Here is a 21004-nt window from a genome sequence, read left to right as displayed (position 1 = left end):
TTATGTTGGGTTAAGGTTATGTTGGGTTAAGGTTATGTTGGGTTATGTTGGGTTAGGGTTATGTTGCATTATGTTGGGTTAAGGTTATGTTGGGTTATGTTGCATTATGTTGGGTTATGTTGGGTTAAGGTTATGTTGGGTTAAGGTTATGTTGGGTTATGTTGCATTATGTTGGGTTATGTTGGGTTAAGGTTATGTTGGGTTAAGGTTATGTTGGGTTAAGGTTATGTTGGGTTATGTTGCATTATGTTGGGTTATGTTGGGTTAAGGTTATGTTGGGTTATGTTGGGTTAGGGTTATGTTGGGTTAAGGTTATGTTGAGTTAAGGTTATGTTGGGTTATGTTGGGTTAAGGTTATGTTGGGTTAATGTTATGTTGGGTTAAGGTTATGTTGGGTTATGTTGGGTTAAGGTTATGTTGGGTTATGTTGCATTATGTTGGGTTAAGGTTATGTTGGGTTATGTTGCATTATGTTGGGTTATGTTGGGTTAAGGTTATGTTGGGTTATGTTGCATTATGTTGGGTTATGTTGGGTTAAGGTTATGTTGGGTTATGTTGCATTATGTTGGGTTATGTTGGGTTAAGGTTATGTTGGGTTATGTTGGGTTAGGGTTATGTTGGGTTAATATTATGTTGGGTTATGTTGGGTTAGGGCAGTGGTTCTCAAACTGTGGGGCGCGACCCTCTAGTGGGGTGCGGAGGTATTACAGGTGGGGCACGGCGGGAGATGCAGATTCTTTAAAAAAAAAACTGTGGGGAAATTATTCTCTGTATTTCAGTGTCTTGCTCAAGGACACTTCAACATGAAACTTTAGAACAGGATGAACCGCTACCTCGTGGCTTCAGGACGAACTCTCTCCATGAACATGATCATATATATATATATATATATATATATATATATATACATATATATATATATATATATATATATATAATATATATATTCATTGCAAAGCAGGTTATTTGCAGCCAGAATAAGTATTTTTTTTTCACAGATAGAACTTTATTTGCAATGTTCTAACAAAGTGATAACACATGTTATTAGTTTCTTGAAAAGGATTTACATTTTCTTTAATCTATTGTTTGAAAAAGCACAGATGGAGGAGTCACAAAAAGTTGGACCATTTTCTTCCAATTCTGTGGGGGGGGGGGGTGTTCTGAACATTGTTCTTCTTCCAAAGTGGGCGTGGCAGAAAAGGTTTGAGAACCAGTGGGTTAGGGGTTGAGATCTAAACGTTCTGTTTGCTCTCTTTATTCTTTAGTGCTGATCTGATCTGTAAGTTCTATGATCCGATGCTCCTTTAGCTGCTGCAGACGGACTCATATCTCAACGTTCAGAGCGGTACAGATCTCCATATTCTAATAATAACATTGATGTTGTGAACATTCCTCTGCAGCAGAGACAGAATGAACTTCAACAGAAACAAATAAACACCACGGAGCCTCTGAGGCGAGGAGGAGGAGGAGGAAGAAGAGGAGGAGGTCTGGCCAGACAGCGAGTCTTTGTGGTCCGCTGGACAAAGAGACGCTCAGTCCACTGCTGCTGCCGTCCTGCAGCGCACAACCAGCCGGACACAACACCAGCAGACCCGACCCGGACGCCTCTCCACTCCTGGTCCTAGTCCTGTCTTCTGTCTCCTGTCTCCTGTCTCCTGGTCCTAGTCCTGTCTCCTGTCTCCTGTCTCCTGGTCCTAGTCCTGGTCTCCTGTCTCCTGTCTCCTAGTCCTGGTCTCCTGTCTCCTGTCTCCTAGTCCTGGTCTCCTGTCTCCTGTCTCCTAGTCCTGGTCTCCTGTCTCCTGTCTCCTAGTCCTGGTCTCCTGTCTCCTGTCTCCTAGTCCTGGTCTCCTGGTCTGGTCTGGTCTGCAGGAGGCGACATGAAGCGCTGCCTGGGATCCTTCCTGCTGCTCTGCTGTGTGATGTTTCATTCGGGTGAGAAGCTCACACATTATGATGAAGTCATTACATCTTTATTCAGAGGCTTTTGTGAAGGTTTTATAATGTAGATGTTATGATAACAACAACAATAATGATAATAATAGTAATAATAACGCTAGATTAGTTACTGTGTAAATGATAGACAAAACCGATCTTTTACTTCAGTAGAAGTACTAATACTACAGAGAGGAAATGTTTCTGTTCCAAGTTAAAAGTTACTGAAGTAAAAGTACAACAAAGTCAACTTACAGTACCCAAAGTAAAAGTACTTATTATGCACAATCATATATTCTATATTGTTGTATTGTAAGTATTAATGCTTGTGACGATCAATAAAGTTTGATCTTATCCTCCTGTATTAATAGATCTGATAACATTTTATATTAATAATAGTTATGAATGGTCGAAGAGAAGGAGGAGAACATATAAATATAAGTACCTCATCATTGTATTGAAGTACAGTACTGAAGTAAATGTACTTCATTACGTTCCACCTCTGAACTAAAAAGACTTGTGATTATTAACTTTTTATCATTTCTCATTTCTTTTAGCAAAAGTTAGTTTTGTCTGTTCCCAAGAACTGTGTTTAATCGCCTGAAAGTAAGAATTGTTGTTCGTTAGCTTAGAATACACATTTATATATATATATTTATTTATATATATATTCTTACGTATATATATTTATGTATACACACATACATACATATGTATACGTCCATATATATGCATGTATATATACATACGCATATTGATATACATATATATACGTATATATGTATATCAATATACATATGTATATATGTATATTGAATTACATATGTAGTTTAGCTTTTATAAAAAAAAAATTATTGTTGTGGACCTAAAAGTCAAACATTTGTAAAGTGGGTTGGAAAGATCTGTATTTATTAAAAGGCTTACCGGAATAATGCTCCCAAAAGTGTTTGAATGAAAATGCAGTAAATTAAAAGTTATGAGAGGATCCGCTCCGTATATATTCATATTCATATGGAGCGGCCATGTTTCTACAGAAGCCCAGGATGGACAAACCAAACCGTCTCTAGAGACGTTCTTTCTTATTTTTCTCCTTCTTCTTCTTCTTCTTCTTCTTCTTCTTCTTCTTCTTCTTCTTCTTCTTCTTCTTCTTCTTCTTGTTCTTCTTCTTCTTCTTTTTCTCCTCCAGGTTCTGGACTTCGCTGCTACAAGTGTTCTGACTATACGGGTCGCTGTCAGAACGTGCAGGAGTGCACATATGAAGACTCCTGTATATCTCTGAGTGAGAGAGGTGAGTGGTTGTGTAGCATGTACAGGATGTTGTGTAGCATGTACAGGATGTTGTGTAGCATGTACAGGATGTTGTGTAGCATGTACAGGATGTTGTGTAGCATGGACCTACAGGAATGTGTTGTTGCAGTGATGTTGGCAGTCAGGGAGAGTTGACTGTTGAGTGTCACACGATGTTCCTGGCTTTCGGGGCCAAAACACATCTTTTTTGACTACACCTTGAATAAGGAAGGTAGCACCGTAGTAGAACTTTAGTAGCACTTACATGTCTCTTACTGATAGCACTTTGTAGTTTGACTTTATTGAAGAAATTGTACTTCCTTGATTCTTGTTGTTTTGAGTTTGTTCTCATGGTTGAATGAACTATTGTAAGTCTCTTCGGATGAAAGCCTCAGCTAAAAGAAATGTAATGTAGTGATAGTGAGGTCGTGGGTGGGAGAGCCTTTTCCTGGAAGGAAAAGTAGTTCAGTCTTGTCAGGGTTTATGTTCAGGTCGTGTGTGGACATCCACTGAGAGATGTCAGTCAGACAGCAGAGATTCATGCTGCTACCTGTGTTTCTGACTTGGGAAACCAGGGGATCAGTTGGGTGTCATCAGCATAGCTATGGCAGGAAAATAAATGTGAGTGAATGACAGAGCCGAGAGAGTTGGTGTACAGAGAGAAGAGGAGAGGACCCAGGACGGAGCCCTGAGGGACTCCAGTAGTGAGAGGACAAGGTTCAGACACACATCCTCTCCAAGTTACCTGGTAGGTGGTCGTTGAGGTTGTTGAGCTAGGATGATAAGAGGGAGAGCAGAGCCTGAGATACCAAAGTCCTGGAGGGAGGAAATGAGGATCTGGTGGTTCACTGTGTCAAAGGCAGCAGAAAGGTCTAGAAGGACAGAGGAGAGAGAGAGAGACAACAAGGAGGGCAGTCTTTGTTGAGTGACCAGCCTAGGGTTAGGGTTAGTTAGTGGAATGGCCACCAATAAAAACTACTGGGCTCAGGACATTAGCCGGTCTTCCCTTTAATCAGTGAAGTTTAAGTTTGACAAGAATAGGTGATTCCTGCCCAAACTAATTTAGGACAAAGGTCTATTTGCCTCAAAGGTAGAAAGTAAAATAGAGCTTAGTCCCTTAGAATTGGATTACAGAACAAACACTTTAGTCCACAGGGGGCGCCAGAACCAACACTACCTCTTTAGTCCACAGGGGGCACTAGAACCAACACTACCTCTTTAGTCCACAGGGGGCACTAGAACCAATACTACCTCTTTAGTCCACAGGGGGCACTAGAACCAACACTACCTCTTTAGTCCACAGGGGGCACCAGAACCAACACTACCTCTTTAGTCCACAGGGGGCACTAGAACCAACACTACCTCTTTAGTCCACAGGGGGCACTAGAACCAATACTACCTCTTTAGTCCACAGGGGGCACTAGAACCAACACTACCTCTTTAGTCCACAGGGGGCACCAGAACCAACACTACCTCTTTAGTCCACAGGGGGCACCAGAACCAACACTACCTACTTAATCCACAGGGGGCGCTAGAACCAACACTACCTCTTTAGTCCACAGGGGGCACTAGAACCAACACTACCTCTTTAGTCCACAGGGGGCACTAGAACCAACACTACCTCTTTAGTCCACAGGGGGCACCAGAACCAACACTACCTCTTTAGTCCACAGGGGGCACTAGAACCAACACTACCTCTTTAGTCCACAGGGGGCACTAGAACCAACACTACCTCTTTAGTCCACAGGGGGCGCTAGAACCAACACTACCTCTTTAGTCCACAGAGGGCACCAACACAAGATGAGAGTTACATGTATGTGTATTTATGTGACGTCAGTGGTTGAAGACACACTCAGATCTTTATGTTAGAATCCGGTCCAGGTCTGAGGTCCGGGTGTGTGTCTCTTGTGCATTGCGAGTGGCCTCACCGTGAGTGTGTCCCTTCAGGAGGGAAGACCATCCGGCAGTGCATCCGGTACACCGACTGCGACAACTCTCGTCTGTCCCAGATGTTCCCGGCGATCTCCGGCTTCACGTACCGCTGCTGCAGCAGCAGTCTGTGCAACACCGGCTCCGCCGTGGCCGCGGCGCCGCCGGTCCTGGCTCTGGCTCTGACGCTGGCGGGCCCCCTGCTGAGTCTGTGGTGGTGGTGGGTCTGACCCCACACTGAGGGTCTGACCCCACACTGAGGGTCTGACTGAAGTTAACAGGAACTAAACGTTTGTTTTATGGCTCTCAGGTCAACGAAGAATAACGTCTTTCTTTTGTACCAGTTTAACAATAAAAATAATAAAATTATGATATTATTAGTTTTGTTGTATTTTTGCATCAAATTCACATTTTGGTTTCTTTCTGCAACAACTCTGTTCCACAGATAAAAACATCTAATATAAACTTCCTAAGTAACAAAAATACTACATAAAGTACTTCATACAGTTTGTTTCAGTCTGCTGAGATCAGAAAACATGTGACTTAACGAGCCAATTAGAGCAGAGACAGCGTTTCAAAGGGAGGGTCACCAGGGTCCTTCAGACGGGATGAGGAACGTAATCGTGTTCTTTGAACATTAAAGCTGATAAACATGTTCTATTAAAAAAGGAGACAAGTATGAACCTGAAAAGGAACTTGATATGTCCCCTTAAGATTCTGTTGGAATTCATTCTTATGGGAAATATATTTTACAGGATCATGACGCCATATTTCTATCCATCATTAAATATTAAAATCAAAGGCTGCAATGCTTTCAATGCATTCACGGCTCAGATCTTTGAAAATGGAAATAAATCAGTTTGAAGACGACGTCTCACGTGATTCTGCTTTCTGGGGTCTGAATAGATTTATTGAGTTGTTTTATTATTACTTGAAGAACATTTAGTTAATAACTCTTCAATCTTCGTGGATTCAGACGCTCTCGCTGCCGTCTTGACAAAATACAAAAAGTATAATTTAATAAGCATAAATAACACCTTATAGACGGAGAGTCGGGTCATACAGTGAGGATTAATATCCTCACACCGAATCTAAGAAATAAATATTTAAAATATGTAGGATTCAAACCAACGTTCTGTAACTTATATACAGTTTAATATAAATAACATGTGAACACTTGTTTTATGTTCGTGGATATGATTTGTGATAGATGAGAAGATAAATAAACACGAAGGACAACAACAAAACATCACTTTTACATCATGAATACTGTTGTAGCTCAATAGAGCTGCAGGAATAACTTATTCATTCACACTGGTTCCTCCTCTAACAGCCAATCACATTACTTCACTGTTTCATGAATCTTCCATGATTATGGTCTCTAGTTTCAAGTCTTCTTCAAAACAGCATTATGCTCATTTAGTAAATTATGGTCATTTAGAGTCAAACAGACCATAAAGCAGAGGACACTGAAGGGCGGGGCTACAAGGTGAGTGACAGGTCTCTACGTCACTCCTCCTCGGTCCTTATATGGTCACTTCCTGTTCATTGGTTGCAAAGAAACCAAGATGGCGACGGACCAACCGTACGTAAGAAGTGGACGTCGTCATTGTGATGTCACCCGTTGGTTATGAACATGTCGTGTTGAGGCTTCGGCCATCGTGAATTTTGTTCGTCGCCATCTTAGTTTTTCGCCCCCAGTGAACAGGAAGTGGGCGTGTCCGGTGGAGGACGCTCACCGGTCCTCAGTCGCTCGTCTCTCCCAGTACGTCCTCGTCGATCTGTCGTCCAATCACCTCCAGCTGCACCTTCTTCTTGCGTCCTCTCTGCTCCGCCTCCTTGTGCGGCTGCTCTGATTGGGCGTACCAGGGCTGGGGGGCGTCGCCGGCCCGGCCCCCTCCTCGGCGGAAGCCCCCCCTCCCGGCCCGGACTAGCCCCCAGCCCTGCGGGTTGACGGGGTCCGAGGAGCCGCCCTCCTGGACCCCCCGGGTCTGGTCCAGCTCCTTGGCGCTGAGGGACGACATCTTGACGGGAACCGTGTTGCCGAACTTGGAGTAGTCCACGCAGTAGCGGCCGTCCTCCTCCGTCAGGATGGACACGAAGCGCCGGCCCCACAGGATCTCCTCCGGGGTGTAGGAGGTCCGGGCCTGCATGGTGATCCCCGTGGTCTCCACCACACCTGGAGAGACACCTGAGGTTCACCTGAGGTTCATCACTATATATATATATATACTGTGATCATATATAATATCACGTTATATACTGTGACTATATATAATATCACCTTATATACTGTGATTATATATAATATCACCTTATATACTGTGATTATATATAATATCACCTTATATACTGTGATTATATATAATATCACCTTATATACTGTGATTATACATAATATATATAACATGATTATACATTATATCATAATATAAGTAATTAAAGCCAGTGAAATTACTTGTTTCCCTTCAGTTCTGTGCTTTACGTATAAATATGTATTTTTTAAATAGTAATAATACAATATTAGAGAAACAAAAGTAATTTTCTTTCAATAAATTAATTAATTAATCAAAAGACATTGTCAAATAAAATATCTCCACTTAAGAATTAAATACTGATTCCACTAAAAACACAAAATATAAAAACTTAAAATGTTAATTGTAATGCAAAAGTAAGAAAAGAAAACACAAGTAGTGTGAGGTATATCTCAGGTATATCTATCTCAGGTATATCTCAGCTATATCTATCTCAGATATATCTCAGGTATATCTATCTCAGGTATATCTCAGCTATATCTATCTCAGGTATATCTCAGGTATATCTATCTAAGGTATATCTCAGGTATATCTCAGGTATATCTCCGGTATATCTATCTCAGGTATATCTCAGGTATAGCTCCGGTATAGCTCAGAAATATCTCAGGTATATCTATCTCAGGTATATCTATCTCAGGTATATCTATCTCAGGTATAGCTCAGGTATATCTCAGGTATAGCTCAGGTATATCTCAGGTATAGCTCAGGTATATCTCTGGTATAGCTCAAGTATATATCTGGTATATCTCAGGTATAGCTCAGGTATATCTATCTCAGGTATATCTCAGGTATAGCTCAGGTATATCTATCTCAGTTATATCTCAGGTATATCTCAGGTATATCTATCTCAGGTATATCTATCTCAGGTATATCTCTGGTATAGCTCAGGTATATCTCAGGTATACCTCAGGTATATCTATCTCAGGTATATCTCAGGTATATCTATCTCAGGTATATCTCTGGTATATCTCTGGTATATCTTTGGTATATCTCAGGTATATCTCAGGTATAGCTCAGGTATATCTCTGGTATATCTCAGGTATAGCTCAGGTATATCTCAGGTCTATCTCAGGTATAGCTCAGGTATATCTCAGGTATAGCTCAGGTATAGCTCAGGTATATCTCAGGTCTAGCTCAGGTGTTGGATCCTCCTAGAGGAACCAGGTGTGCAGGTCCTGACCCTCCAGGATGACCAGGATCTCCAGGTCCTCGGAGGCCAGCGTCTGGGCGGACAGCTCGTACAGTGGGCTTCCTCGCTCCATGGTGTGGCTGATGATGAGCGGCGACACCAGGAAGATGCCGTTGCTCCGCAGGGGGTTCTCCACCTGAATGTCCAGCTGGCACACCGGGATCACCTCGCCCTCCGCCGTCACTGTCCGCCGGATCACCTGGGGGGACAACTTCAGTCTGAGCACCCGAACGCACGGGGGCCTTAAATCAGGTGGGACCATGGCAGGTGGACAGGACAGGTGGGAGAGGTGGGACAGGACAGGAGGGACAGGAGGGACAGGACAGGTGGGAGAGGTGAGACAGGACAGGAGGGACAGGACAGGAGGGACAGGACAGGTGGGACAGGACAGGTGAGACAGAAGGGACAGGTGGGACAGGACAGGTGAGACAGGACAGGTGGGACAGGTGGCAGGTGAGACAGGAGGGACAGGACAGGAGGGACAGGACAGGAGGGACAGGACAGGAGGGACAGGACAGATGAGACAGGACAGGTGAGACAGGTGGGACAGGCAGGTGGGAGAGATGGGACAGCTGAGACAGGACGGACAGGACAGGTGAGACAGGTGGGACAGGACAGGAGGGACAGGACAGGAGGGACAGGACAGGTGGGACAGGACAGGAGGGACAGGACAGGTAAGACGAGTGGGACAAGACAGGTGAGACAGGAGGGACAGGACAGGTGAGATGGGTGGAACAGGACAGGTGAGACAGGAGGGACAGGACAGGTGAGGCGGGTGGGACAGGACAGGTGAGACTTGTGGGACAGGACAGGAGGGACAGGACAGGTTGGACAGGAGGGACAGGTGAGACAGGTGGAACAGGACAGGTGAGACAGGAGGGACAGGACAGGAGGGACAGGACAGGTGAGACGGGTGGGACAGGACAGGTGAGACGGGTGGGACAGGACAGGTGAGACAGGAGGGACAGGACAGGTGAGACGGGTGGGACAGGACAGGAGAGACAGGAGGGACAGGACAGGTGAGACAGGAGGGACAGGACAGGTGAGACGGGTGGGGCGTTTTGAATCTTTTTCTGATCTCTGTTTCTCTGCTTTAAGGCGTTCTGGTTCTGGTCCGTTGACGTCACCCTGAAGCTCACCTGCAGCTGGACGGTGGCCGAGATGATCATGCTCTTCCTCAGGTCTCCGACCCGGAACATGAAAGTGGGCCGGCCGTTCCGAGAAGCCACCACGGCGTTCCGGGAGAAGATGAGCGTCTCGGCACGGCGGTTGGCCTGAGCCGTCTTCATGAAGACGCAGCCGAGCATCACGGCGTTGACGATCAGGCCCAGGATGTTCTGCACGATCAGCACGGTGATGGCCAGCGGGCACTCCTCCGTCACCATGCGGCCGCCGAAGCCGATGGTCACCTGCGGGGCAGAGCGATTGTCACAAACACGCCCCACAATGACGCCCCACAACCACCCCGTCACAATGAAGCCCCACAATCACCCCGTCAGAAACACGCCCCACAACCACCCCGTCACAAGGGCGCCCCACAACCACCCCGTCACAATGACGCCCCACAGCCACCCCATCACAAACACCCCGTCACAAACACGCCCCACAACCATCCCGTCACAAACACACCCTACAACCACTCCGTCACAAACACGCCTCACAACCACCCGTCAAAATGGCGCCCCACAACCACCCCGTCACAACAACGCCCCACAACCACCCCATCACAAACACGCCTCACAACCACCCCGTCACAAACACGCCCCACAACCACCCCGTCACAAACACGCCTCACAACCACCCGTCACAAACACGCCCCACAACCTCCCCGTCACAAACACGCCTCACAACCACCCGTCACAACGGCGCCCCACAACCACCCCGTCACAACAACGCCCCACAACCACGCCCCACAACCACCCCGTCACAAACACGCCTCACAACCACCCGTCACAAACACGCCCCACAACCTCCCCGTCACAACGATGCCCCACAACCTCCCCGTCACAAACACGCCTCACAACCACCCGTCACAACGGCGCCCCACAACCACCCCGTCACAACAACGCCCCACAACCACGCCCCACAACCACCCCGTGACAAACACGCCCCACAACCACCCCCTCACAACTGCGCCCTACAACCACCCCGTCACAAACACGCCCTACAACCACCCCGTCACAACGGCGCCCCACAACCTCCCCGTCACAAGGGCGCCCCACAACCACCCCGTCACAAACACGCCCTACAACCACCCCGTCACAAACACGCCTCACAACCTCCCCGTCACAAGGGCGCCCCACAACCACCCCGTCACAAACACGCCTCACAACCACCCTGTCACAAACACGCCTCACAACCTCCCCGTCACAAGGGCGCCCCACAACCACCCGGGGGGACATCACAACGGCGCCCCACAGCCACCCGGGGGGGGGGACGTCACAACGCCGCCCCACAACCGCCTGGAGGCGGTCAGAGCCGGCTCTCACCTGGACCTCGATGGAGAAGAGGAAGGCCGAGGTGAAGGAGTGGATGGCCGTGACGCAGGGCACCGGGCCCGGGCCGGCCGCCGGGTCGCGGGGCTCCAGGTCCCCGTGGGCGAAGGCCAGCAGCCACCAGATCATAGCGAACAGCATCCAGGAGCAGAGGAAGGCCGAGGTGAAGATGAGGAAGGAGTGCTGCCACTTCAGGTCCACCATGGTGGTGAACACGTCCTGCAGGAAGCGGCCCTGAAACCAACGAAGAAGAAGAGCGGCGTTCAGGCATCAAACTCACGGTCAGAAAGACTTCACCTGTTCCAGCAGACCAGTTTACACCGGATATGAATATTAATGACCTGATACCGGGCCATTTAGGTCTGAGTACTGTGTACTGTACTGTGTACTGTGACAGTACTACAGTGGTAGAAGTACCTGCTCCATGATGTTCTTGTGGGCCACGTTACAGGAGCCGGTCTTGGTGATGAAGCGGGCCTTCTGAGCTCTGGAGGGACCTCGGTTCCTCTGGTTCTGGTCCTCGGCCAGACGGGTCAGCAGGAACCCGTCTGGCAGGAGACCCTTCCTGGCCAACATGATGCTGCACACACACACACACACACACACACACACACACACACACACACACACACACACACACACACACACACACACACATTAACATAATAGATGTTATGATTATTCAAAGCAACACTTCCAGCGTACATAAACACGTTAATAAGGTGTACTTATACATGTGTACTTATACTACGTAAGTACTTTATATATATATATATATATATATATATATATATATATATATATATATATATATATATATATATATATATATTTATAGTAAATCTGCTTCTCATTATTACGGTTGAGCCGTAAAAAATCTAAAAGGAGTTTTCTTTCAAATTAAAGAACATTTCAGACGTTTCATTTGAAAAATAAATAAAAATTGAAGATACTGTTTGTTCTCGTTTTAAAGGTTGAGCGCAGATTCAGATAAAATCATCTTTATTTATTTATTTACTTATTTGCTTATTTATTTGCTTATTTATGTATTTATTTATTTATTTGCTTATTTATGTCTGTATTTATTTGCTTCTGTATTTATGTTCCAGTGAAATGAGAGTATTTATCCATACTAGTATTTGGAAGTATTAATACCTGCATTGTGCTATTTGGCGTCTCGAGGTCTGATCGATATAAAACGGATCAGCTGATCAGCATCAACATGGACCGGATCGATCAGAAGCAGCAGGGTGACGTCACCGTGATGACGTCACCGTGACCAGGTGAAGAGAGTTACCTGATCAGCTGCTCCAAAAGAACCGATTCCCGGGTTTGTTGACGTCACTAGCGCGGATCCATCAGCAGCAGGTTCTTCCCGACCCGGGTCAAGTCCACGTGCAGCACCCGAGACCGGTTCCGGTGGAGGCCTTCAAAATAAAATGTCTCCCTATTACCCGAAGACAGATGTGATGGATGGACGTTCAAATAAACAATCATAATAAATACATAAGATAAAGTTAAATTACATTTTTAAAAAACGTGTCGTGTTTCTTACACATATGTATTTAGTAAACATGATAAAACTGAAAAAGCCTTCAGTTCAATACTTGAGGTACTTTTTGTTGTAATATTCACTGTTAATACTTTTATTCCCTTTTTAGTATAAACGATGTTTATTTGTTTTCTCTTCTGTGTTTATCTCACAGCTGCAGCTACTTTGATGTGACAGTAAAAACAACATCTGATTATTCTGAAGATATGAAGCATTATTACAGATTAACGGTCCCGACCCGCCTCACATATTTTATATATGGAAAAGAATATATATATATTGTATTATTTTATATATATATATATATATATATATATATATAACAACTATAATTATAATAATTATAATTCCGGGACTCACGTGAGTTCTTCAATATGATATCATTTTTTATTTTATTTTGAAATGTCGTTCTTGGTTCCGGTTTTGTGTAAACCGGATGCTGAGGGCGCGAGAGAAGTCTCAACTTCCGGTAAACTATTGGAGTAAATGAATAGGCTCGTTCGTTGGAGCTGCGCCTCGCCTGGAGCCCAGAGAGCAGCGGACCAGCAGGAGGCGCTGACAAGAAACTGTGATCAAGTCGGACAGCTGTCAGCTGTGTATACAGGAAGTCACAGAAAAAAGTACTTCCTGTTTGTTCCGAACTTTTGTTTACTTGTAGTTTACAGATCAGGTTTGGATTTATTATATGTGTTTATAAATATATATGTATGTAGAAATGAGTGTGTAGCTGCATCCTTTGGTCTTTTGATGTCTGCCTGTGAAATACATTACTAGTAGTTTTCAGGGCTCTCAAGTTTGTAAGACAGGTAAGAGTGACATGTCTCTCTCTCTCTCTCTCTCTCTCTCTCTCTCTCTCTCTCTCTCTCTCTCTCTCTCTCTCTCTCTCTCGATTCTGCGCAGAACTGGCTCATTTCGAACGAGCCTATTTTTTTCTTCACTTTTCTTACAGGGATTCAAACGTAATGTTAAAATGATTGAATCCTTTGTTTAAAAAATAATATTAAAATATTATCTGTTTTAATAATGTGTTCCTCTAATTAGTATTTACTATTCATAATTATAATTAATTATCTATATTTGTTCTAGCTTTTTGTATTTTTTGTGTATTTGCATTTTATATACATTAAAAACGTATTCACTTTGTGAAAATAAATTGATCAAAAATTAGTCGTTTTTCACGTATATATTTGTATTAATCTATTTCGTTGTCTCTGAATATTGTTTACATATTCAAATGAACCTGCACGTAATGTGATGTATCTGAATCCGCCGGCAGGGGGCAGAAAAGCGCCACCGGTGAGTCTCAACTGCCCAAAATACACCGACGAAGAAGAAGTGTCGCTTCCGGTCTCCACCGGATGTTGTGGGTTTTGGAGGGAGGACCCGAGTGCGTGCACACAACAGAAAAATGGAAAGAATAGAGAACACATATAGAAGTAATGTGACTGAATCATATTTCTGTAATAATGAGATTATATGTTTGTGAACAGACTCAAAGCGGAAGTGGTTTTATGAAACATTTAGCTAGTGACGTAGCTGTTTAGCTCGAGATGCTAACGTGAGCTAACCAGTTTAATCACGTGGTTATTATCAGTGTTATTATTATGATCAGTGTTATTATGATCAGTGTTATTATTGTGATCAGTGTTATTATGATCGTGTTATTATTATGATCAGTGTTATTATTATAATCGTGTTATTATGATCAGTGTTGTTATGATCGTGTTATTATGATCGTGTTATTATTATGATCAGTGTTATTATTATGATCGTGTTATTATTATGATCAGTGTTATTATTATAATCGTGTTATTATTATGATCAGTGTTGTTATGATCGTGTTATTATGATCGTGTTATTATTATGATCAGTGTTATTATGATCGTGTTATTATTATGATCGTGTTATTATGATCAGTGTTATTATGATCAGTGTTATTATTATGATCGTGTTGTTATTATGATCAGTGTTATTATGATCGTGTTATTATGATTGTGTTATTATTATGATCAGTGTTATTATGATCAGTGTTATTATTATGATCGTGTTATTATTATGATCAGTGTTATTATGATCGTGTTATTATGATCGTGTTATTATTATGATCGTGTTATTATTATGATCGTGTTGTTATTATGATCAGTGTTATTATTATGATCAGTGTTATTATGATCAGTGTTATTATTATGATCAGTGTTATTATTATGATCAGTGTTATTATGATCAGTGTTATTATTATGATCGTGTTGTTATTATGATCAGTGTTATTATTATGATCAGTGTTATTATGATCAGTGTTATTATTATGATCAGTGTTATTATGATCAGTGTTATTATTATGATCAGTGTTATTATGATCAGTGTTATTATGATCAGTGTTATTATTATGATCAGTGTTATTATGATCAGTGTTATTATTATGATCAGTGTTATTATTATGATCAGTGTTATTATGATCAGTGTTATTATTATGATCAGTGTTATTATTATGATCAGTGTTATTATGATCAGTGTTATTATTATGATCAGTGTTATTATGATCGTGTTATTATTATGATCAGTGTTATTATGATCGTGTTATTATTATGATCAGTGTTATTATGATCGTGTTATTATTATGATCAGTGTTATTATGATCAGTGTTATTATTATGATCAGTGTTATTATGATCGTGTTATTATTATGATCAGTGTTATTATGATCGTGTTATTATTATGATCAGTGTTATTATGATCAGTGTTATTATTATGATCAGTGTTATTATGATCAGTGTTACTATTATGATCGTGTTATTATTATGATCAGTGTTATTATGATCAGTGTTATTATTATGATCAGTGTTATTATTATGATCAGTGTTATTATGATCGTGTTATTATTATGATCAGTGTTATTATGATCAGTGTTATTATTATGATCGTGTTATTATTATGATCAGTGTTATTATGATCGTGTTATTATAATGATCAGTGTTATTATTATGATCAGTAGTAATATTATTATCATGTTATTATTAATTATCCATTTGTATTTGGAAAGTCTTCAGTTACAGAAGTATTTGTGTATAAATCAGTAAGAGAGGAAGGTGATGATGATGATGATGTGTTTCCATAGTGACAGACAGAGACATCAGACTGATGATTCAGCTTCGTGCCGCCAACGCCGACGTCTTCACCGGACGGAAGAACTCTGCCATGAGGGGCTGGAGGTCAGTCTGGCTCTCAGACCAGACCAGGACCCGGTGGTTCTGGTCTGGTCCCTCACGGTGACTCTGTGGTTCTGGTCTGGTTCCTCACGGTGACTCTGTGGTTCTGGTCTGGTTCCTCACGGTGACTCTGTGGTTCTGGTCTGGTTCCTCACGGTGACTCTGTCTCTCCTGCAGGTTCATCAGGAAGGAGATGGGCATCCCGGGAGCGTTGACGGCTCAGCAGCTGAAGAAGAAGTGGGACAACCTGAAGGACAAGTACCGGGTGAGCCCCCGTCCCAGCAGGGCCTCTAGTCCCCTCTAGTCCCCTCCAGTCCCCGTCCCAGCAGGGCCTCTAGTCCCCTCTAGTCCCCTCCAGTCCCCGTCCCAGCAGGGCCTCCAGTCCCCTCTAGTCCCCTCCAGTCCCTGTCCCAGCAGGGCCTCCAGTCCCCTCTAGTCCCCTCCAGTCCCCGTCCCAGCAGGGCCTCCAGTCCCCTCTAGTCCCCTCCAGTCCCCTCCAGTCCCTGTCCCAGCAAGGCCTCCAGTCCCCTCTAGTCCTCTCCAGTCCCCGTCCCAGCAGGGCCTCCAGTCCCCTCTAGTCCCCGTCCCAGCAGGGCCTCTAGTCCCCTCTAGTCCCCGTCCCAGCAGGGCCTCTAGTCCCCTCTAGTCCCCGTCCCAGCAGGGCCTCTAGTTCCCGTCCCAGCAGGGCCTCCAGTCCCCGTCCCAGCAGGGCCTCCAGTCCCCTCTAGTCCCCGTCCCAGCAGGGCCTCCAGTCCCCTCTAGTCCCCGTCCCAGCAGGGCCTCTAATCCCCGTCCCAGCAGGGCCTCCAGTCCCCTCTAGTCCCCTCCAGTCCCCGTCCCAGCAGGGCCTCCAGTCCCCTCTAGTCCCCGTCCCAGCAGGGCCTCCAGTCCCCGTCCCAGCAGGGCCTCCAGTCCCCTCTAGTCCCCTCCAGTCCCCGTTCCAGCAGGGCCTCCAGTCCCCGTCCCAGCAAGGCCTCCAGTCCCCTCTAGTCCCCTCCAGTCCCCGTCCCAGCAGGGCTTCCAGTCCCCTCCAGTCCCCTCTAGTCCCCTCTAGTCCCCTCCAGTCCCCGTCCCAGCAAGGCCTCCAGTCCCCTCTAGTCCCCTCCAGTCCCTGTCCCAGCAAGGCGTCCAGTCCCCTCTAGTCCCCTCTAGTCCCCTCCAGTCCCCGTCCCAGCAGGGCCTCCAGTCCCCTCTAGTCCCCTCCAGTCCCCGTCCCAGCAGGGCCTCCAGTCCCCGTCCCAGCAGGGCCTCCAGTCCCCGTCCCAGCAGGGCCTCTAGTCCCCGTCCCAGCAGGGCCTCCAGTCCCCTCTAGTCCCCTCCAGTCCCCGTCCCAGCAAGGCCTCCAGTCCCCGTCCCAGCAGGGCCTCTAGTCCCCGTCCCAGCAGGGCCTCCAGTCCCCTCTAGTCCCCTCTAGTCCCCTCCAGTCCCCGTCCCAGCAGGGCCTCCAGTCCCCTCTAGTCCCCTCTAGTCCCTGTCCCAGCAGGGCCTCTAGTCCCCTCTAGTCCCCGTCCCAGCAGGGCCTCCAGTCCCCTCTAGTCCCCTCCAGTCCCCGTCCCAGCAGGGCCTCCAGTCCCCTCTAGTCCCCTCTAGTCCCCGTCCCAGCAGGGCCTCCAGTCCCCGTCCCAGCAGGGCCTCCAGTCCCCTCTAGTCCCCTCTAGTCCCCGTCCCAGCAGGGCCTCCAGTCCCCGATTACATGACCTGATCCTGGTCTCATGGTCCGGTCCTCTAGTTTGTGTCCTCGGTTCTTTATTGATGATGAAACTCTGAAACAACCTTTGACCTCTCGTCCCGTGTAGGCGCTGAAGAACCCTCCGGCGGGCCAGGAGACCCCGACCAGCTCGTGGCGCTGGTTCCCCCTGATGGACGAGGCCATGGGCCCGGCACCCCAGAGCGAGGACGCCGCCGCCGCCATCGCGCTCCTGCTGCCCAAAGCAGAGGGGGGCTTCTCGGACCTGAGGCTGGGGGGCCCGAGGGGGTCGGGCGGCGGGACGCTGCGGGACGTCCTGGAGCTCAGTGGGATCGAAGCCGAGAGCAAAACCGGGTCACCCGTTCAGGTTTCATCCGGCCCAGATGAAGACCATGTGAGTCCGCAGCGGACGGAGGGTCAACTCGGCCGCAGCGAGAGCCGGAGCGCCGCGCTGCTCGCCGCCTTGCTGCCCGGCGGCGCCTTCGGGTCCCACAACGCGGCCCCGCCCCCCTGCTGCTCCGTCAGGGAGGACGGCGCCGCCAGCAGGAGGCTGGAGGAACTGCAGGGGGACTGGAGGGCCCTGGAGATGGACCGGGCCCAGATCCACGGAGACCTGGTCGCCCTGGAGCGAGACCGGGAGCTGCTGAGCCGAGACACGGCCGCTCTGGATCGAGACCGAGTGGTTCTGGATCGAGACCGAGTGGTTCTGGATCGAGACAGAGTGGTTCTGGATCGAGACCGGGCGTTCCTGGACCGGGACCGGGCGTTCCTGGACCGGGACCGGGTGTTCCTGGACCGGGACCGGGAGGATTTAGAGAGCGAGCGAGCGCTGCTGAGGAGAGAGAGGGAGGGGGACGACCGGGCCGAGAGGACCACCAAGGAGGTGGTGCTGCAGACCCGGTTCTACCAGAGACTCATGGACCAGGACCCGGACCAGCTGGAGACCAGACAGAGGCTAGTGTGCTTGTTCCAGAGGCTGGTGGAGAAGCTGTGAGGGGAGGAAGAGGAAGAGAAGTCACGTGATGAAGATGAAGACATGTCACGTAATGAAGATCTGTAAATAAAGTATATAAACTATAAACAGTCTAACGTTCCTTTAGTTCACAACAGTTCTGTTTGTTCTCTCACGAACCAAAAATAAGAATAAACAACAAATGACCATTTTATGTGTTTATAAGTATAGTAATGTGTAATTATTATATACTATAATATTATTGTATATATATACATTATAATATATACGTTATAATGTATATATATATATATTATAATGTATTTATTAGAATATATTGTATTGAATATATATTTTATTATATAATATATATGATATTATAAAATATATATAAATATATATAATGTAATATATATATATATTATAATATATATAATAATATATATGTATATGTGTAACCCCGCCCCTCTGTGTATGTGTAACACCGCCCCCCCGTCGTCCAGCTGCAGGTCACCTGACGGAAGGCGGTTTCGAGGGCGCGTTAATGGAGCGCCCCTCGCCAGAGGAAACGGGGTGCAGGCTCTCCAGTCCCGGTAACGGCTTTATTTACCTTCATGGCCGCTGCAGCGACGATGAGGCACGTTAACGTGAGATCGAGCGGAACCAGCGGAACCGTGGCGTGGCGGGAAGCTGCTGTTTAGGTTAGCTTCCGCTAAGCTAGCTAGCTAGCAGCCTCTTTTAACGGTTAACGGGTCAAAGTTACGGTGAATCTGCACCGGGACGGCCTCCCGGGACTACCGGAGCCGGTGCGCCCGGTGTGACTGCACGTTAGTGAGCTAGGTAGCGCCAGGCCGGAGTGTTGGAACACTTCCTTCCTTCCTTGCCTCCTTTCCTCGGGACTCTGGCCACAATGGAGTCCGGCCTGATCCCGCTGCCCCCGTTCTCTGAGAACTCCTATAAAAGTAAGTCACGTGGTGCTGCTGGTCATGCATGTGTCCCCAGTGTTCCCAGTGTCCCCAGTGTCTCCTGTGTCCAGTGTTGTGTTCCCAGTTCCCAGTGTCTCCTGTGTTCCCAGTGTCCAGTGTTGTGTTTCCAGTGTTCCCAGTGTCCCCAGTGTCTCCAGTGTTGTGTTCCCAGTATCCAGTGTTGTGTTCCCAGTTCCCAGTGTCTCCTGTGTTCCCAGTGTCCAGTGTTGTGTTTCCAGTGTTCCCAGTGTCCCCAGTGTTGTGTTCCCAGTGTCCAGTGTTGTGTTTCCAGTGTTCCCAGTGTCCCCAGTGTCTCCAGTGTTGTGTTCCCAGTATCCAGTGTTGTGTTCCCAGTGTTCCCAGTGTCCCCAGTGTCTCCAGTGTCCAGTGTTGTGTTCCCAGTGTCCAGTCTTGTGTGTTCCCAGTGTTCCCAGTAGCTTGTGTTCCCAGTAGCTTCTGTTCAGTGTTCCCAATAGCTTCTGCTCCCAGTGTTCCCAGTAGCTTCTGCTCCCAGTGTTCCCAGTAGCTTCTGCTCCCAGTGTTCCCAGTAGCTTCTGCTCCCAGTGTTCCCAGTAGCTTCTGTTCAGTGTTCCCAGTAGCTTGTGTTCCCAGTAGCTTGTGTTCAGTGTTCCCAGTAGCTTGTGTTCCCAGTAGCTTGTGTTCAGTGTTCCCAGTAGCTTGTGTTCCCAGTAGCTTCTGTTCAGTGTTCCCAGTAGCTTGTGTTCCCAGTAGCTTCTGTTCAGTGTTCCCAGTAGCTTGTGTTCCCAGTAGCTTCTGCTCCCAGTGTTCCCAGTAGCTTGTGTTCCCAGTAGCTTCTGTTCAGTGTTCCCAGTAGCTTGTGTTCCCAGTAGCTTCTGTTCAGTGTTCCCAGTAGCTTGTGTTCCCAGTAGCTTCTGTTCAATGTTCCCAGTAGCTTGTGTTCCCAGTAGCTTGTGTTCCCAGTAGCTTGTGTTCCCAGTAGCTTCTGTTCAGTGTTCCCAGTAGCTTGTGTTCCCAGTAGCTTCTGTTCAGTGTTCCCAGTAGCTTGTGTTCCCAGTAGCTTCTGTTCAGTGTTCCCAGTAGCTTGTGTTCCCAGTAGCTTGTGTTCCCAGTAGCTTGTGTTCAGTGTTCCCAGTAGCTTGTGTTCCCAGTAGCTTCTGTTCAGTGTTCCCAGTAGCTTGTGTTCCCAGTAGCTTCTGTTCAGTGTTCCCAGTAGCTTGTGTTCCCAGTAGCTTGTGTTCCCAGTAGCTTGTGTTCAGTGTTCCCAGTAGCTTGTGTTCCCAGTAGCTTCTGTTCAGTGTTCCCAGTAGCTTGTGTTCCCAGTAGCTTGTGTTCCCAGTAGCTTGTGTTCAGTGTTCCCAGTAGCTTGTGTTCCCAGTAGCTTGTGTTCAGTGTTCCCAGTAGCTTGTGTTCTTAGTAGCTTGTGTTCCCAGTAGCTTGTGTTCAGTGTTCCCAGTAGCTTGTGTTCCCAGTAGCTTGTGTTCCCAGTAGCTTGTGTTCAGTGTTCCCAGTAGCTT

The 21004-nt window shown here is 46.5% G+C and overlaps 3 protein-coding genes across 3 annotated transcripts; 2 read left to right on the top strand and 1 right to left on the bottom strand.

Moving 5' to 3' along the window:
• The first annotated feature begins 1698 nt into the window (after positions 1–1698).
• On the top strand, positions 1699–5482 carry cd59b (CD59 molecule (CD59 blood group) b). Its single transcript, XM_079223926.1, has 3 exons — positions 1699–1932; positions 3119–3220; positions 5167–5482. The coding sequence occupies exons 1-3, from the start codon at positions 1878–1880 to the stop codon at positions 5376–5378; spliced, it is 369 nt and encodes a 122-aa protein (XP_079080052.1). The 5' UTR covers positions 1699–1877; the 3' UTR covers positions 5379–5482.
• A 1411-nt stretch (positions 5483–6893) lies between these two features.
• Positions 6894–11723, bottom strand: kcnj11l (potassium inwardly rectifying channel subfamily J member 11, like; the record flags this gene model as incomplete). The annotated part of the gene is made up of 5 exons (XM_079223874.1): positions 6894–7327; positions 8644–8851; positions 9792–10061; positions 11142–11381; positions 11565–11723. The coding sequence occupies 5 exons, from the start codon at positions 11721–11723 to the stop codon at positions 6894–6896; spliced, it is 1311 nt and encodes a 436-aa protein (XP_079080000.1).
• A 2311-nt stretch (positions 11724–14034) lies between these two features.
• On the top strand, positions 14035–18640 carry LOC306740997 (uncharacterized protein). Its single transcript, XM_079223248.1, has 4 exons — positions 14035–14135; positions 15814–15907; positions 16082–16169; positions 17701–18640. Exons 1-4 carry the CDS (start codon positions 14108–14110, stop codon positions 18583–18585), a joined length of 1095 nt encoding a protein of 364 aa, XP_079079374.1. The 5' UTR covers positions 14035–14107; the 3' UTR covers positions 18586–18640.
• The last annotated feature ends 2364 nt before the right edge of the window (positions 18641–21004 follow it).

This window comes from Taurulus bubalis, assembly GCF_910589615.1.
Source record: "Taurulus bubalis genome assembly, chromosome: 9".
NCBI classification, from domain to species: domain Eukaryota; kingdom Metazoa; phylum Chordata; class Actinopteri; order Perciformes; family Cottidae; genus Taurulus; species Taurulus bubalis.
Note: the sequence above shows the minus strand (reverse complement) of the source record. Positions and strands in the feature narration are given on the sequence as shown.

What these genes read in the sequence shown, in the direction of transcription:
- LOC306740997 (XM_079223248.1), top strand. Translation starts at nt 14,108, where the DNA reads ATGGAAAGAATAGAGAACACATATAGAA. An exon ending in AATAGAGAACACATATAGAA is followed by an intron (nt 14,136 to 15,813) that starts GTAATGTGACTG and finishes GTGTTTCCATAG; the next exon opens with TGACAGACAGAGACATCAGA. An exon ending in TCTGCCATGAGGGGCTGGAG is followed by an intron (nt 15,908 to 16,081) that starts GTCAGTCTGGCT and finishes TCTCTCCTGCAG; the next exon opens with GTTCATCAGGAAGGAGATGG.
- cd59b (XM_079223926.1), top strand. Translation starts at nt 1,878, where the DNA reads ATGAAGCGCTGCCTGGGATCCTTCCTGCTGCTCTGCTGTGTGATGTTT. An exon ending in CTGTGTGATGTTTCATTCGG is followed by an intron (nt 1,933 to 3,118) that starts GTGAGAAGCTCA and finishes TTTCTCCTCCAG; the next exon opens with GTTCTGGACTTCGCTGCTAC. An exon ending in TATATCTCTGAGTGAGAGAG is followed by an intron (nt 3,221 to 5,166) that starts GTGAGTGGTTGT and finishes GTGTCCCTTCAG; the next exon opens with GAGGGAAGACCATCCGGCAG.